Source organism: Sylvia atricapilla, chromosome 12, assembly GCF_009819655.1.
Source record: "Sylvia atricapilla isolate bSylAtr1 chromosome 12, bSylAtr1.pri, whole genome shotgun sequence".
In the NCBI taxonomy this organism is placed as follows: Eukaryota; Metazoa; Chordata; class Aves; order Passeriformes; family Sylviidae; genus Sylvia; species Sylvia atricapilla.
This window is the reverse complement of record NC_089151.1, coordinates 11,387,980-11,406,234: the sequence shown is the minus strand read 5'-3', so window position 1 is coordinate 11,406,234 and position 18,255 is coordinate 11,387,980. Positions and strand designations below refer to the sequence as shown.

General features: G+C 37.8%; 1 protein-coding gene across 2 annotated transcripts in view; it reads left to right on the top strand.

Annotated features, from left to right (window-relative positions):
- CHD9 (chromodomain helicase DNA binding protein 9) overlaps positions 1-18,255 on the top strand; it is a 77,410-nt gene that overhangs the window by 40,502 nt on the left and 18,653 nt on the right. For both annotated transcript variants that reach the window (XM_066327867.1, XM_066327868.1), the window contains 16 exons: positions 529-646; positions 1,163-1,249; positions 2,593-2,730; positions 4,917-5,038; positions 6,258-6,501; positions 7,570-7,746; positions 8,649-8,792; positions 8,896-9,151; positions 9,959-10,169; positions 12,160-12,355; positions 13,113-13,280; positions 13,858-14,037; positions 15,344-15,454; positions 16,115-16,311; positions 17,086-17,285; positions 17,766-17,925. In XM_066327867.1, coding sequence (XP_066183964.1) covers positions 529-646; positions 1,163-1,249; positions 2,593-2,730; positions 4,917-5,038; positions 6,258-6,501; positions 7,570-7,746; positions 8,649-8,792; positions 8,896-9,151; positions 9,959-10,169; positions 12,160-12,355; positions 13,113-13,280; positions 13,858-14,037; positions 15,344-15,454; positions 16,115-16,311; positions 17,086-17,285; positions 17,766-17,925 — 2,709 coding nt within the window. The remainder of the gene's footprint in view (positions 1-528; positions 647-1,162; positions 1,250-2,592; positions 2,731-4,916; positions 5,039-6,257; positions 6,502-7,569; positions 7,747-8,648; positions 8,793-8,895; positions 9,152-9,958; positions 10,170-12,159; positions 12,356-13,112; positions 13,281-13,857; positions 14,038-15,343; positions 15,455-16,114; positions 16,312-17,085; positions 17,286-17,765; positions 17,926-18,255) is intronic.

The following is an 18,255-nucleotide window of genomic DNA, read 5'->3' as shown; positions in this document are numbered from 1 at the left end:
ATTTCAGAAATGCTCTCCTGGCGTGCAGGTAGATGCTGCAGGTGCTGGAGCTGCTGGTTCCACCTCCTTTGACTCGGAGCTTTTCTGCCAGCCCAGGGCAGGTTCCTCCCTGCCACGGGCTCTGCTGCTCCTCCTGAGCTTTCCATGGGCTGAGCTCTGTGATCCAGCAGTGCCAGTGGAGAGATGGCCACAGGAGGCACGTGGAAAAATCAGATCTAACATATAAAGTAATTTATATCTCTTGGTACTTTCTGGTCAAGGTGTCAGATTTTAAACTTGACTTGTTTAAGCTCCCTTGAAATAAGCTTGTTTCTCTTCTTAGTACTCATGGGAAAAAAATTGTGAATCTGTAGAGTTCTACAGACTCCAGCTCAAAAACACTGCCTTAACTAGGTGCTGCAAGATGATTATTTGGAGGGAGACATCTTTGATCTTTATGGTGGATTCTGTTATTTTAACTGTATATTAAAAATAGATAGTGAGCTTTTGCTTTCACCAATGTGTTAATGTCAGTCTCTGTGATTTTAGCTCATATCTCCACTGTGAGTGGGCCACAGAACAACAGCTTTTAAAAGATAAAAGAATCCAGCAGAAAATAAAGCGATTCAAAGTAAGGAAAGCTCAGAGAGCTCACTTTTTTGCAGATGTGAGTATGAAATAAAAATTAAATAAGCTTTTTTTCCTTGTGAAATTTGATTCGTAGTTTGCTTTTATATAAAAGAGCTGATTGTTAGGAACTAAAAATGAGCCATTGGTGTTGGTTGCAGCAGGGGGTGGGTTATTTAATGTAATTTGAAGAGCAAGTCTTTTGGAGTCACTGAATTAACCTGACTTACATGGTCTGAAAGTGGAATTGGTTGAGTAACTACTTAGAAGTATTAAGGAGGGAAGGATTATGTGAGTGTGGCTAGTTTCTGTAGGACTTCCACAAGACAGCACTTCATCCCAGAATGAATGGATCTAGTATCAGATCCCTCTTGAGTGAGTGTTGCCCAAGAGAACCAAGGAGGTGTGTGCATGGGGCTGCTGTGGAATTCAAGGTCTGTGCAAAAACCTCAGTAATTTCCAGCCACCAAATTAATTTTGTGCACGATGAGACCAGGTCTTAGCAAATGCCAGCTATTCTTGTCTCTCTACTGATTTTATTAATCTTTCACTGCAGATGGAAGAGGAGCCTTTTAATCCTGACTATGTTGAAGTAGACCGGGTATTAGAAGTGTCTCTTTGTGAAGATAAAGACACTGGTGAGGTAAATATGTCTTAAAGCAAGTCAGGAAGATACAGCTCCAAGTAGTGTCTGACAGCTGCAATTTTATCAGATCTCAGAGTAACACTTGAATGATTTTAAAGCTTCAGTAGTATTTTTAATGAGACATGATGGTCTTGTCCTTTCTTGTGCTTGCTGTGGATTTGAAAGAGAAATCAGCATATAATAGCTTATATTTTTATTAGTATTAATAGGTCGTAGTAGGCAAAGTTTAGGTATCGACTGACATAAATGTGAGGTTCAATAATTGACTTGTGAGTTCTGTCAAAAGGCTGATCCATATACTGTCCTGCCTCTCTAATAGTGGCATGGGATCACTGGAAATAAAAACTTTAGGCAACCAGTGATTTGAAGTGCTTTGATAGCCACCAGTGAACCTTTCCCCCTGTATTTTTCAAAACTTTTTTTTTAATTTAAAGTGCCTCTTCTGGAAAGCTGTTACAGAACAAAAACATTCTGAGATTTAAAAAAAAAAAAACAACCCACAACAGAAAAGCAAATCAAGCAATTAAATTTCCCAGAATTCAGAAAGAGTGAGACAAGTGGAGATCAAAGACTGAGAAGAAAATTGTTGATTAAGGCTGTTGGAATATCTATAATGCTTATTCTGGTTGTATGGATAGCAAAATGAGCAGACTTTTACCCAGTCACTTCTGCATTAATTTTCCTAAAGCAGGACTGAGAGTTACAATGAATTTTCATTGTATGCAGCAGATTTGTCACTATTAAACTTCTAGAAAAAATGTGTTGTCATAAGTCATAAGACTTTCCCCTCAGCTTCTGGAAGCATGACTCTTTATTTGGTTTTTAAATATTTATGTACTGAATCTAAATAAGATGATCTTCTTTGGTTCCATTTTTTCCTGTATGTCGTTCATCAAGCCTGTAAAGCTTTATGGAAGTTTTGTTGGTAAGACCTCTGGTTTAGGAGCTCTAAAGCTCTGGCTTAGCCTGAGGTAGCCTGATTTGGGGAATGGAGGAGATGTCCTGGGTAGCACTTCTGTAGTGTGCTAGGTTCTGCTGCCCTACCCCATTTCTACTAATATCACAGATGCTGTAATTTATCTTTCCTGAGACTAAAACAAGATTTATTTGTGGGTAAATGGGATTGAAAACCACTGCGCAGGTCTACAGAAGGTGACAGAGTGTGGGGAGCCAAGGATAAGTAGGTAGATAACAGGAATCTACATGGAACATTTAAAAAATAGTCAGAAATGTGCTTTTGATTCTAGCTCTTGTGTAAGCAAACTACTCTAATAGTAAGGCATATTAACAGTCTGTATACTAAATTAAAAACTGATAACATTCAGAATTTTCTTCTGCAGCCTGTTATTTACTATTTAGTAAAATGGTGTTCGTTGCCATATGAAGACAGTACGTGGGAGCTGAAAGAAGATGTAGATCAAGCAAAAATAGAAGAATTTGAACAATTGCAAGCTTCCAGGCCTGACTCAAGGAGATTGGTAAAATTATATCTAATTTACTTGTCTGTTTTGGTAAATCTGACTTGGTTTTCCCAACCTTAAGCTCCTGTGTTAAAGCAAAAGGCTTATTGACATTCTGTGTAAAGCATCCATGTGCCTTGTTACCTAGGAATAATAAAATATTCAGGTAGGCATAGACAAACATTCTCATCTTAGTTGTTACTCTAAAAAAATAAAAACTTTTGCTTAGGAAAAAAACTGAAGTGCTGTGACTTCGAGTTTCTAACTGAGCAAGGAGCCACATGTTGAAACTGACTATCACAGAACTGAGCACCTTTAAAATGAGCAGAAACCACGATGATGTATTAAGACTCTTTTATAGAGAAGAGAGTTAAATTTTGTGCTTCAGCACTGAAGGGAATTGGCAAATGAGATCTGTCAAACAGGTTCTGTAATTTCTTCCTGCTTTTATTTTTCTTCTCTTCATTAAAGAGCTAGCTGAAAGGAAGAAAAACACATGTAATAAGGAAATGTGTTTGATCTTGAAATTACCAATCTTCTGTCTCCTAGAGCAGTAGAAAGCAAAATAGTTCTATTTCAAGTCCTGTATGTCATTGTCAGAGTAGGACATGTGTCCTGCGTGGTGTAGTACAACACTTGTTCTGACTTCTTTTACATAACTAAATATGCACAGTGTTTTAATTTGGAGGCTTTGGAATTTATTTTAATGGTTTTTCCATCTACAGATAATGACAGTAGTCACGATTAACATCTTCATATTATATTGAGTTCATTTTTGTAGTATTTATTTAAAATCCTGACATTTTGGCATGTGGGAAGAAGAGCTTTTCTACCTCTGTTACCATATTTGGCTGTGAGAGAAAAAGATGATTAAAGCGCAACTGTACAACTGACAGTCATCCCAGCATCAGCAACAAGTATTTTTGCTTCAGGCTCCAGCAGCTACAAGAAATTATTTGCTGACTGCAGGCCTGCAAGCAGGAGCATGGCTGCTCTGGGAGTGGGGGAGTGGACAGATGGCAGCTGGTGGGAGAGGGGAGGAAGCCACAGCTGCTGGGGAGGGACAGCTCCTGCTGTGCCCAGAGCCAGGCTCAGGTGATGCTGACGCTGGCAGTGCAGAGAGACAAAATTCACATGGAAAATTCAGAGCTGCCACATAAGGCCACACGAGTCTCGAGTGAATGCAGGCTTTTATAAATGCTGAGAAATGGGTGGGGGGGGCAGGGAAGTACAGCTGGTGAGAAAAGCTCCCTATTAAAATTACTTCACTTGAATGTGTGAGTTTGTTCACGTTGGGATGCAGGAGCTATCAGAAGAGTTTTCTGCTAAAATCCTACCTAGTATCAGTCAAAAACTGCCTGATTTCACCTCTCAGTTGCCTGTTAAGCTAGAGGCCAGGCTCATCTGGCTCCAGGCCTGGAAACTTGTGCATATACATATATATATATGTGTGTGTATACATATATATATATGTATATATGTAGCCTCTCAGCTTTCCTTAGCTTGCGAGGGCCCTGAAGGTGATATACCTCGATACTCTTAGTCTGTTTTGTATCATGACCCTGCTGATGCTGTTTTGATCTGATCCCTTGGGGAATTGTATTCAGGACACTAAACCTCTCAGAAATTTACTTTTTTGTACAGCTGGCCCTGACTTTCTGCATTGGCAGTGGGACAGAGTGATCAGCACTGCTGGGCAAGTGCAGAAGGGAGAGGGCAAGATCACAGTAACTGTGTAGATGCCCAGACTGCTTCAGCATCAGCTTCCAGAGCTGTTTACAACGTCAGGGATGTTGTTAATCCAAATATTCAGTTAGCTCTCTCGTAGGTCAACTGCCTGTTCTTAGAGCGCTGCCAAAGTGAAACTTCATGTAGTCTTGAAATTTCATGTATAAATGAATTTGTGTGCCATATTATCCTTGACAAAGTATTTGTATTCTATTTTTTAGAAACCAGTTGCTTAATTTCATTATGTAGACTTAAATTAATTTAAAAAATAGTAATTAATAGATTAAAATGAATGGAAATTTCAGAATTCTGCAGACTGTTAATTAGTAAGCAATGTTAACAATGACACTTCACTTTTAAGGTTGAATAATAACATTCTAAGTCTAAAGTGATATACTCACAAAATAGTGGGGTTAAATATTTTGGAAAAATAAAGCATGTGTCAATCTGTACATATATTAATCTTTCCTTTAAAGGACCGACCACCTCCAAACTCCTGGAAGAAGATTGAGCAGTCCAGGGAATATAAAAATGGCAATCAGCTCAGGGAATATCAACTGGAAGGACTTAACTGGCTCCTATTCAACTGGTACAATAGGTATATGCATGGAATATTTTTTAATGTATATTTTAAACTGTATGGAGTGAATCACTTTAATTGGGATGAATAGTGTTTTAACTAAATTTATTGCAGTTTCTCTGCTTGTAGCTAAAACAATGTAACTGGAACAAATTTCTCTCCCTTTGGGTATGCAAGGATGTTCTGTGAACAAAAATTAACAAAATATTAAATAAGGCAACTAACAGAACTGGAAATAAATTTTCAGTGGCTATGTGGATATTAAAGCGAAAACAACCAAAGCTCAAGCTTTCACAATTTTTGAAACTGATAAACACTTGCATCTTTAAGATGATTGCTAGAAATAGAATAATAAAGTTAACTCTCTTCAAAAGTAAGGCTAGTGAATAATAGCATTATCTGTGTTTTAAGCTGAAGCTAAGTTTTGTGCATTAATGCTGTGTTCTATGAGCAGAGATACAATCGCCTGGAGTATATTTTCCAGAATGATGTATTTTCTCTAAGTTGATTTTCTGCAAATGAGTCTTCCTGCTTGCTGTATTTCCAAAGTAGCAGTTGCATGTCCCTTATAGAGATGATGGTAGCAGGTATAGCATATTACCATGCGTGTCATTGATCTGCAGAAGGAAAGCTTATTTTAATTCTCATTCAAGCAGTGCAGAGCTGTGTGACATCTGCAGACAGTGAAGGGCTGGAATGTATGGCTGAGGGAGAGCATGGAGTGCTGCTTCATGCAGTAATTTAGTTATAGGTATTTGTCTAGTTCTGGAGTCAAAAAGGGAAATTTGTTAATGATGCTCTAATGCACCCCTTTCCTGTGAGTGTAGCTGGGATACTTCTTCCCATGTGTGATTTCTAGAGAATCTTCATTAATTTCTAGCAGTTTTGTCAAGGTGAATGTGCATGTAGGAAACCTGCTTAATTTAAATTCCTTTAATTAGGGCAAAGGTAGTCCCAAAAGAATCTTTCTGGAATATTTTTGTAGAGCTTCATGGAACATTCCATTCTCAGGTTTTGACAGTCCTAAACCTGATGCAAAGCTTTACACAAAAGTTTTGTGCAAATTCTTTCACTTGAACCAGGGAATGCTTTCAAGGATTTTTTGCAGTGCCTCAGTTTTGACTGTTGCTACAAAGTATATTTGAGCTTTGTTTTTGTAAATTGTTCATTTTAGTAATACCTTTGGCGTCTGTGCTTTCTTTGATGATAGTAATAAATAAATACTTTTTGCTTTCAGGCGGAATTGCATTTTAGCCGATGAAATGGGCCTTGGCAAAACCATTCAGTCCATAACATTCCTGTATGAAATCCTGCTGACTGGTATAAGGGGCCCTTTCCTGATCATAGCTCCGCTTTCCACCATAGCGAACTGGGAGAGGGAATTCCGCACGTGGACTGACCTGAATGTTGTGGTGTACCACGGCAGCATGATCAGCAGGCAGATGATTCAGCAGTATGAGATGTACTTCAGGGACTCCCAGGTATTGTAGCATCACTTGTGTGCAGTAACTCACCCAAAACGTGGCTCAGGTGGCAGCAGTGACAAGGGTACTTGACATTATCTGTGTGCTTATCTTAGTGAAAGTCACTTCATGTTCCAGGATGTTACATATGAGCATCTTCAGCAAATGCTTACTGGGTAAATTTAGTGGCAGTGTTTGCAGCAAGATGTGTGTGTTGTTTCACTGTGCTGAGTAATTTTGCAATTGAATAGCAGTGATGCTGATACTCTTGTGGAGATTAAAGTGTACACAGATGGTTGCAGTTGGGTCCTGAATTTGAAGAGCAGGGAGAAAAAAATTAATACTGATTAAGCTCTGCTACCTTTATGTAGCTGATTTCCTTTTGCTGATGTTAACTGTGTGTAGTCTGAACTTGCTTTTCTGAAATACACACCATTAAATGACATGATAAAAACTTGAAACCTGACTATTTTAAAAGGCTTTCCCCCCTTTTTTATATATTGTGCGTAAATAATTTTTTTTTAGTTCTCACGGTGTTTGTTCAAAATTGATGAAACTGAGAGCTTTATACTAATTAGTGCTAAATATCAAAATGACATCTTGTTTGCCTAGTGAGTTACCTGTACTGCCTTGCTGAAGGCCGTACATGTTCTTGTCAGACCAGTGGAGTGAACTGGGGATAAAAAGTTTTCATTTAATTCTCAGCTGATAACTGTGGTTACTTATTGTATGACTGCTAACTGTATTAACATAATATTTTTTGATAGACCAACTTTAGAATTTTTCCTGTCACTCTTTCAGATTTCCTCAGCATTGAAAATGCTTGTGAAACAGTTCTATTAGGTGGTTATATCCGTAATTTAAATGGGGTTAAATTTTTTCTGTTGCTTAGGTAATACTGGATTTGGGTCCATGAAAAATTACTCATTAGTATTAGAGAGTTACAAAGATTATGAAATGTGATGACAAGGCCATTTCTAATGTAAAATCCATTGTCCGCCTCCTGGCAAAATTTCGACAACAAAATCTGTAAATGGAGTAGACGGGAGGGAATGTAACAAATTGTGTGTATCGATGAATTTCCAGGGCCGTATTGTTCGAGGTACCTACAGGTTCCAAGCCATTATCACAACTTTTGAAATGATTCTTGGTGGGTGTCCAGAATTAAATGCAATTGAGTGGCGGTGTGTTATTATTGATGAAGCTCACAGACTGAAGAACAAAAACTGCAAACTTTTGGAAGGACTAAAATTAATGAACCTTGTGAGTAACTATAGTTCACTTTTTGATGTTGATTTTCAGTATAGTATTTTGGGGTTGAGTTCAGTACAGTATGATAATAAATTAAAAATTTGCTTTACATGTCAAAAAAACCTCTCAAGCAGTGTTTCTTGATAGATAACTATTCCTGATACTCTTCAAACATATGTGGTTTTGATAGCTTATGCTGATATATTTGTGATTAAACAAAAATGTGGCAAGTTCTCACTGTAAGCATAATCTATTTCTGATGATACTGTTGTACAGTTTTTGTTTTGATTAGGGTGAAAATATAATTTAAAATTTGATTTAGTTTTTGTGGAATGTGCTAAAATTTAGAAAGTATTTTAAGCAAGTTATTTAACAATAAAAGCACCCAACTAGTAGAATTTTAAACAGATTGATTGTCTAGTCCAGTAGTTAAGATTTAATTTTATACAGCTGAGAAGTTTTAAAAGCAGATCCTACCATGTGTCAAATGCATCCAAGACTAGTTTTGCATTTTTTTTATTGCTTCATTATTACTTTCCTGTGTGTTCTCAGAAGTCCCCTTGAGTTGTCTGATACATGCTCAGTGTATATTCGTCACACTACAGAGAGGGAGGATTATAAATCCATGAATATTACAGGCAAAGTTCAAGTGCTCACTCCTTCATTACAGATAAAGGAAGAGAAAATTTGAAAGAAAGCTATTAGAAAATACTTTCTGGTTTTTTGGTGGTGGTTTTTTTTTTTGTTTTGTTTTGTTTTTTTTTTTTTTTAAATAAATCTGCTTCTCTGTATTAACTGTGTGGTTAGTGACTTGCAGAAATGGTATTTTCAGGTTTTGATGCTCAGACTTAACACAAACATCTTTGCAAATGTGTGCTGATAAGGTTATGTAAGGTGTTTTTTTTCTTTTCTAGGAGCATAAAGTGCTGTTAACAGGTACTCCACTGCAGAACACAGTAGAAGAATTATTTAGCCTCCTTCATTTTCTGGAACCATTGCGTTTTCCTGCTGAATCTACGTTCATGCAAGAGTTTGGAGACCTTAAAACTGAGGAGCAGGTATGAGTTCATCTGAGCTTTAGAGTTTAAGAGGGACTGCTTTTTCATTGAGCTACATTATTACCTTTTTTCATGTGCCAACTAACGTTTATGCTTCTTTTAGGTTCAGAAACTACAAGCTATCCTGAAACCCATGATGCTCAGGAGATTAAAAGAAGATGTAGAAAAAAAGCTGGCTCCTAAGGAGGAAACCATAATTGAAGTAGAACTAACTAATATTCAGAAGAAATATTACCGAGCCATTTTGGAGAAAAATTTTGCTTTCTTATCCAAAGGAGCAGGGCAGGCGAATGTCCCCAATCTGGTTAACACTATGATGGAACTCAGAAAGTGTTGTAATCACCCTTATCTCATCAAAGGTAAATACAGGATAAGGAGTGGGTTTTTTAAACTTATTTTTTGCTTTTATTTAAAATATGTAAGAATTTTGTAATAATTCTTCGATGTTTTCTTTGGATTTTCCAATGATTGGTTTAGGTGGAAAAGTGTTCTTGATAGATACAAGACAAAGTTGAGAGACATTTGCATATTTGAGGCCTAAACCTTGAACTTGTTCTCTTGGATTTTACAGAGCATTTAGAAGCAGTAATCTCATGGAAATGATACAGCTCTTTAAAAGCAGTATGAACAAGAACTTCTAGGTCTAAATTTTAAAATGAATGCTTCTTTCAAGGGATGTGATTTCTGTCAGTCTTCACTGCTTTTCTCACTAAATAAACTGGTGTTTTTCCTGACTTGCAAGAAAATACATTTAACACTCTAAGAGTTTTGGCTGTGGTTTCAGAAGTAGTATTCAAAATACTTTTCTTTTTTGCAAAGACTCATGGCCCATTTAAAATATCACATAGACAAAAGAACTATTTTTTAGCAGTTTTTTGACATACAATACTTAAAAATAAGTATTTAAAGTTTGGAGGAGGGTTGTTCACCTCATTCAAGGTGCTTTTTCTATGGTGTTCTGGAAAACTTAAGGCTTGTTCTCAAAGCTGATAAAAATAGATGTTCTTGCTTAGACTTCAGGTCTCTCCAGAACTCTGTTTTGTCTCTATCAGTGCCTAGAGGGGAATATCTAGAATACAGCACTGATTTTGGTATCTTCAGTTTGAATGTATGTGGAGATATCTGTGTCGATACATGCATAGATAAGGAAATACATTCTTTGATAGGTGCTGAAGAGAAGATCCTTGGAGAGTTTAAAGAAACTTACAATCCAAGTGCTCCTGACTTCCACCTGCAAGCAATGATCCAATCTGCTGGTAAATTGGTTCTTATTGATAAACTTCTTCCAAAAATGAAAGCAGGAGGCCACAAGGTCCTTATCTTCTCTCAAATGGTGCGCTGCCTTGATATTTTGGAGGATTACCTTATACATAAAAGGTAAGATTCTTCTTCTGTATCCTGTAGTTACAATTGTTCTGTGTTAATAGTTGTGCAGGATTAATGACAGCAGCCCACCACATCTGGGAGTTCTGTTTTCTTTGTTTGCTGATCAGTGTGTAGCTTTCTGTTTTGTGATCATTTGTTGACAACTAATTACAAACTTGAGAGAAGAACTGAAGAGAGTTGTCCAGTTTGGGTTAACCATGTGCCTTCAGTCTGTTGCTTTTTCCATTAAACATTTAATTATGTATATACTGGTTTTACATCTCTCAGAAACGAGGTTAGTTCAAGCTTGTCATTGTTTGTCCAAACCCCAGGAAGCACTGAATGTGTTCTTTACTTACACAGTGTTGAGCTGGGACCAGATGGGTCCAAGATACAGCTCCTTCCAAAGGAATACAAACACAAAGGGATAAACAACTGGGGGTGTGTTTTTTATTAATGTGAAAGTGCATATGTTCTTCCTGTCTTTGCTAAGTTGACTGCTTTGAATTTTGCAGCAGAGCTGAACTGCCAGCCATAAACCTGCTCCTTAGGCTGGCTTTTGCCATCACATGTAATTGCACTCTCTGATTATTATAGACTATTGACTCCATGGAAACTCAATGCTTATTTGAGCATGTGACTAAATAAATGCATTAAACCTTAAACTTGGGTACAATTAGTAGTTGCCGTATCACCTGAAAATCTATGACAAGGCATAGTTCTTGTTTTACCAGTGGATTTGTTGCAGTGTACATTCTGCTTTGGAGTTTGTAATTGTCAGTGAACTACATGATAACTACAGAGTTAACATGTTGAAAACCAAAAATTACTAATGTTAAGCCTTCCTGCAGTGGATACTGGAATACTGGATAGTAGATTATTTTAATATCTGTTCTAGTGATAGTTTTTTATTAAAGCTGTCTGTTTGAACTGGGAGGGCCACAGTTTCTGTTTCATTTAAAAAGATTAATTTTAACTTCATAGTAGTACTTATAATTCAGTTTGGAAAATGTTCCTTTTTCTGCAGCGTTGTTACATTTAGACCAGTGAATCATATCTACAGCTGGAATCTTTTGAAATCCATGGAAGCTGAAATTTGCTGTGTGCTGCCATTTGATTAGAAATGTTGGAGTGCACACATGATCAGACTTAGCACTTAACAGAATTCAGGCCTGTAGGAAATAGATGGCTGCCTGCCAGAATGCCTGTGGTCCTGTGGATTATCTGCTGTGCCATTTTATAGCTGATGAGAAGAAAAATGGTTGTGAGGCCTTTTGACTACTAGATACGCATTCAGCATGTTATTCAGTTTACAAGTATAGAAGTATTTCCTCCCTTTTAAAGCATTTTGCTTGATTCCAGAAGTTTCAAAGCAGTCTTTGTAATTGTCAAAGGTAACAAATGACAGTTTTACTTCAGGCTTGAAAATTTGCTGGGTTTTATCTAGGAAGCCTTGATAAAGACTGTTAAAGGTGCTGTCAAGTCATTTTTGTTCCATTTCTCTTAATCTTTACAGAATCAGTATGCAGTTTGTCCAGTGACAGCTCACCAAGTTCTGGTTTCTGCTGATTGCTTGGTTACCCTTAATGTGTTCAGGCAATTTGGTATATAATAAGAGAATCCACTGTCCTGCTTCTGTGACCCTAGGCAGGGATCCAAGAATAATATGTAAAATCTTGAGTGTCCACATAGGACTTGAGGTTAGGGTGTGTTTTGATGCAAGTAAGTAGTAATACAAGTATAATCAGGTAGTTGCCTAGTGGACAAAATGCAGAAGAGCTTGTCTTATAGTGCTCCATGTTTGGACTTGCTGATGTGCATTGGTACTACAGCTGTGCAAGTTCTGACGTGATTCTTGGTTATGTTACCCACTGCTCCTCAGAGTTAGTCTTTATCACTTGGATGCACTGCAGGCAATAAATCTGTGAGCAGTAGATGTGTTCAAAGGCCCCTTGCAGTGCTGAAGCCTTTGTAAAGCCGTGTGTTGTGTGGCTGTGTGCAGGTACCTGTACGAGCGCATCGACGGGCGCGTGCGGGGGAACCTCCGGCAGGCGGCCATCGACCGCTTCAGCAAACCAGACTCGGATCGCTTCGTCTTCCTCCTCTGCACCAGGGCTGGGGGCCTGGGCATCAACCTGACTGCAGCAGACACCTGCATCATCTTTGATTCCGACTGGAATCCCCAAAATGACCTGCAGGTAAATTTCTTTGTGCACCGTGGAGAGCCCTAATTAAACCCAGTGGATAAAAATTTCATCACTTTGAATATTGTCTCTGTTTGAACACGTGTAATTTTAAAGTGTTCATGTTTTTAAGGCATGTGTTCAAAGTTTTTTGATGCCTTCAATTCAGAAGAGATTTCATTTGTTGGGAACTTTTCTTTCAAATCAGTTACTGCTGAAAAATGCAGCACAGGTAAAACCAGTGATTTGATAAAACCCTTAAGTATTGATAACGCTGTGAACCCAGGGGCTATATTTTGCATGTAGTGACTAACACAATTTATAGAAATAGAGGTATTCAGTTGAAACATAGTATACAGAAAAAGATTAATATGCATTAAAGAAAAAGTGAATTAATCAAATCTAGGAATTGCATGCTGAAATTGAAATAATTCTCAAGTTGCAACTCCTTTACTGTTTTGTATCAGGAGATCAGCTAACTTAGAAGTTAGCAGGTCTTATTATCTGCTGTTATCTGCAGGGGAAGTGCCAGTCAGGAGCATTCAACACAGGTTATTCATGTGCATTTTTCTTGCTACACTGTGTTTAGAAAACAGTTCACAGTGTGGAAAATATCTGATAGCCTCTGTTTGCTTAAATGTGTGTTGACTCCTTTTTGAGTTCATGCTCCTATTCTTGGATTGGGCTACAGCAGAAGCAGGTTTTTTAAAGATCAGTATGTTATCCCTGGGTAAGTCTAAATGGTAACTGCCCTCCTCCCTTCCTTCCAAAGGCTCAAGCCCGATGCCACAGGATTGGTCAGAACAAAGCAGTGAAGGTCTACAGGCTGATCACACGTAATTCCTATGAGAGAGAGATGTTTGACAGAGCAAGTCTGAAACTGGGACTGGATAAGGCTGTCTTGCAGAGTATGAGTGGAAGAGAAAACAGTGTTGGTGGTGTATGTAGATTTACTTCCTGAAATAACCCTCCTTTTGCTTTTGTAGTCATGTGGGATTTACTTCAAATTACAGTGGCTACCACTTTTCCCTTTTTCCGTCATTTTCATCTCCATTTTGTTTTCTGATGTGGACTAGCAACATAGCTGATATAATTTTCAATCTACTCAGTTACTCTGATGAATCTTTCACTCTTTCTTGCCTCATAAAGTTCAAGGTAGATAATGTCAAAGTTGAAACAAGGAGAAAAGTTCCTCTTTGTTTCCTTGTATCTTCTCATATTATGATAATGTGTTACTTTAATATAAATATGAATAGGTAATTATTTTAAACATGCACATCATGGTGTTAAGAATAGCCAAAAAAACCAAAAAGGCATACTTGTAAAAGTGTGTACTGTTGGCACCTATTTTATTTATTTCAGCTGTCAGCTAGACTTTTCTCATAGCATTTAATACTCCAGATTTAGACTTACAGATCATAAGGCACAGTTGGGTTGTGGAAAGATGGGAAAGAGGAAGAGTAAAGACTTCAGGGATTTTTTTTCTTGACTGTCTAAACCTGATTTTATTTGCTCAGATCCAACAACTCTCCAAAAAAGAAATAGAAGACTTGCTTCGAAGAGGTGCCTATGGTGCCATTATGGATGAGGAGGATGAAGGCTCCAAGTTCTGTGAGGAGGACATTGACCAGATCCTGCAGCGTCGGACCAAAACCATCACGATTGAGTCCGAGGGAAGAGGCTCCACGTTTGCCAAGGTGCAGAACAGCAGGGTGTTCTGTGACAGTGAAGAGCTGTGAATGTCACTGGATGTTGTAGAGCTTAGGCCTTCTTTTTAAGTTGTGTTTACTTATGTTTAACGAGGGGAGTGTGTGAGGTACATATTTAGAGGGTTTGCATCTGTATGTTTTTGTTAAAGTGCACCTAAAAATCAGATTGCCACAGATTCTGTAAATGCCAGGTGCAAGGAGTGTGCTTGAGCAAAGATGAGTAATGGATCTGTGCTGCTTTGGAAAAGGCTGAGGGTTCTGTGAAATATAATGAGCTGCATTAACCAAGAATATTAAAACAAGTTTGTCTATAGAACTATTTGTATTTGGATACATTAAGGCCAGGGGAAAATATATATGCCAATAAGAGTAAAAATTGTCAGGCCTGTTCTAAAAATGTATAAACAAAGGATATATTTTGAACCTTGAGCTTTTTTGGTAAGAATTGGAGAAGCAAAATAAGAAATTTCCTAAAATAGCGGTGAGTGGAGAGATATATATGTACATGGGAAGGAGGCTGAGAGTGTAAAATATCGAGCAGTAAAACTGAGCATGGGGTGTGGGCACTTTGTGAATGCAATTGTGAGAATTCCAAAAGAATTTAAAAGGCAAAGAAAAAAGAAGACTTAAAATATCATAAATGTATGTTTATATTCTTAAATAGCCCTATTTAAAAATATTATTTTTATATATATGTTTGTTTAGGTTTTCTTAAATCTTGCTGATTACGGCTTAAATAAGAAGTTGATTTCTAAAGATCATCATCACTGTCTTTTTATCAGAAGAGTTAGAAATTTTTATATGTATTTACTCTTTTCCCAAATGCAGTGTATCAGGGTTTTTTAAATGCCTTCTGAAATTAAGCCTATTCCATGCGCTCAGGCTTTGATTGTTGGCAGCTTAAACGCCCCTTTGAAATTTCCCTCAAGCGAGTACTTCTGCATGAGATGAAATCCCCAAATGCTGATAAGCCTCTTCAAAAGATTCTTTTTTCTTCCATTCGAGTAATTTAGATTCAGACTTAGAAGCAGAAGAATCTTGCTGCTTAATGTTCTTCTCTCCTGATGGTGCATAAAAGTTCATTAGATTTTTCTGATATATTATGGATCTGATTTTTAAAAATTAAGGGGGAGGAGAACTTTTGAGTTGCTTTGCAGTGTAAGTAACTTTTAAAGTCTTAACAGCTGCTTGGGAGATTTTTCATGAAATAAGGTCAGGCAATCTTCACAGCAGTGAGGCAAACTACAAACTTTTGATGTATGATGTTGGTAAACTTTAGTTTTATTTCTTACAGGCTAGTTTTGTTGCATCTGGAAACAGGACTGATATTTCACTAGATGATCCCAATTTCTGGCAGAAATGGGCCAAAAAAGCAGAAATAGATATTGATGCTATCAGTGGTAGAGTAAGTACTTTTTTAATGTATGTTTTTTCAAGTATGTGCTTGGCGTTGGATTCTGAAATTGCAGATATGGGATTTCTGGTGCTTTTTTGATGAATATTTCAACAAATCAGACTTTCTGTGCATGAGCAGTCAGTCTGATGACCAGTGTAGTATTTTGCTATTTCACTGCTGTCCAGAAAAAGTTTGGACATTTCTGATTTTTGTCAAGGACCTGAAAATGATTGAAAGTATGGAATTACTCTGATTGCCCCTTTTCTCTGTCTGTAAATCTTGGACTGGAATCTGCAGAATAAGTGACTAAGACCTGTATAAATTTTATAATCCTGAAATCTGTGTCCTCTACTTGATGACATTCCCCATGCATTTGATTCAGAAAGGTTTCAGTGCCCCTTTTCTCTCAGAAGGACTACAGAGTAGTCTGTCTGAGTGTTCAGCTCAGATATGATACTCTGTGTTGTTTGTAATTAATGTGCTGGCATTAGCGCATGAAACTCATTGTTGCCTTAAATACCCCAAATTGCTTGCTCCAAAAAAACTTGCTCCATGGGTTCAGTGTCTTTAGGGAACAGATGTGAATGACAAGAGGTAGTAATTGTTCCTGAACTGAAGCCGAGTGCTCTCACAAGGTTTCTCTGACAAGGTTTGGTTGCAATTTTGCAGAACAGCCTTGTTATTGATACCCCAAGGATCAGGAAGCAAACACGGCCCTTCAGTGCCACAAAAGATGAGCTGGCAGAGTTGTCTGAGGTGGAGAGTGAGAGTGAAGAAAAACCAAAGCTCCGCCGGCCGTGCGACCGTTCCAATGGCTACGGAAGGACGGAGTGCTTCCGTGTGGAGAAGAACTTGCTGGTCTATGGGTACTGTGTACATCCTTCTTTATTCTGTGAAGCGTTTTAAAAATACGGTTTCTTCCATGTAATAAATTGCATTTGTGGAATAACTTAACTGTATATTGGCAATAACCTGGTGTGTGTGCAGAGAATGTTTTTAGAGCAGGAATTTATCCTGCACCCTGTAATAAATCTTCCTGACAATTTGCAATTAAAGAAACATTAAGAAAGAAGGGTGAAAAATCTTTCTTCAAATGAGATTATGGCATTTAACATGGGCACTACAGGAGTCTCTTAAAAATCATTACAGTAAGTGCTGCAGGCAGGCTCAAGACTCCTTAAAAAATGTCTGAAATAAAGGCTTGGTAGGTAACTTGATTTTCATAATTGTAGAACATCTTGCACTTCTCTGAGGCACAAATAGGAACTGAGAATCTAACCAGTTATTTTAAGCATACTGAAATCAGATAAGTTGATTTGGAAATCAAATCTTAGGTCTTCTCGGACCCATCTTACAAGAAAAATAACAGCATTCTTTTCAAAATGAGTTCCGTCAGTTTTGTGGCTTTAAAGTTTAAAACAATCATACTTTTTGTAAAGAGGCACTTTCTGTTTAAAACTGTTTTAATCAGTTGGAGTTATGTTGCAAATGTTACTTTATTATTTCTACCTAGTAACTTAAGCTGAAAGAAAAACAATAGAAGCTAAGTATTTTAGAGAAAAATTTTGTTTTTAAGAGAAGTCTGTAGCTACCCCAGTGTTTCACTTCCAGGTGCTGGTTTGTGTTTCACTTTGGGCTAGGTGGGGTCGGTGGAGAGAAATTCTGTCCCATGGTCGCTTCAAGAGGCAGCTGAATGAACACGATGTGGAGATCATTTGCCGAGCCCTGTTAGCCTATTGTCTTGTTCACTACAGAGGGGATGAGAAAATAAAGAGTTTTATATGGGATCTCATCACCCCAACAGAGGATGGGCGAACACGAGAATTACAGAACCACCTTGGTAAGGACTTAATGTGTTGCTGCACTTAAACAGCTTCATATGTGTGTGCCTGTGGTACTGGGATAAAACCAGCTAAAAAGCCTCTCTGAATTCATCCTACTTGAAATAAATGGGATTTATTTCAAGCCCTCAATTCAGCTGATGGGCAAAGAAGTGTCGTTGCTGCTTTGCCTTGATGTGATGGCTTACCCAAATGGTGTTTGGTGTGAGCTTTCATTTCATAAGAACCTCTTCTGTTTCATAATAGGTGACAAACAGCACACTCCTCCCCCTCTCCTGTTTGTCCTTACTGGCAGTGTGTGCTCCAGAGGTGCTCTGAGACACAAAAAGACTCAGATACTGAGTTACATACATGACTCGCATAGACGATGATTGTTAGTGTTGTTCCTGCACTTCAGATCACAATATATGTGTAGTATATAGGAACTATAAGTGTTGTGGGCATCTCTGTGTATACCTTTAATATTTTACATTATATAGGCTTATCAGCCCCTGTGCCTAGAGGAAGAAAAGGGAAAAAAGTGAAAACCCAAGCTAGCACTTTTGATATACACAAAGCAGAATGGCTTCGAAAATACAATCCAGAACATCTGTTGCAAGATGAAGGGTACAAGAAGCACATAAAACACCATTGCAACAAGTAAGCAGTAACTGAAGTGTGAATGTCTTTTGATGTTTGCTTTTTCTTCTGGTTTCTCATTGTCTTCGACTTTAAAATAGTTGTAGTAGTAGGAAGAAAGAGATTTTGATGGTGTTAGTTTGATTAGAATAAACAGGTCATGATGTATTTGGAGGTGAACAGATTTCACATGTAAAATAATTCTGTTACAATTTTTGATCTGTTTTTGTCTGTGGAGAGATTTCTTGCTAACATGCTTGGGATGCCTTGCAGCAGCCAAGGGACTGAAGAGTGGGAGTGCTTATCAGAGAGACTGAAAGCACTGAAGTTATTGCCCCTCAATCTTACATG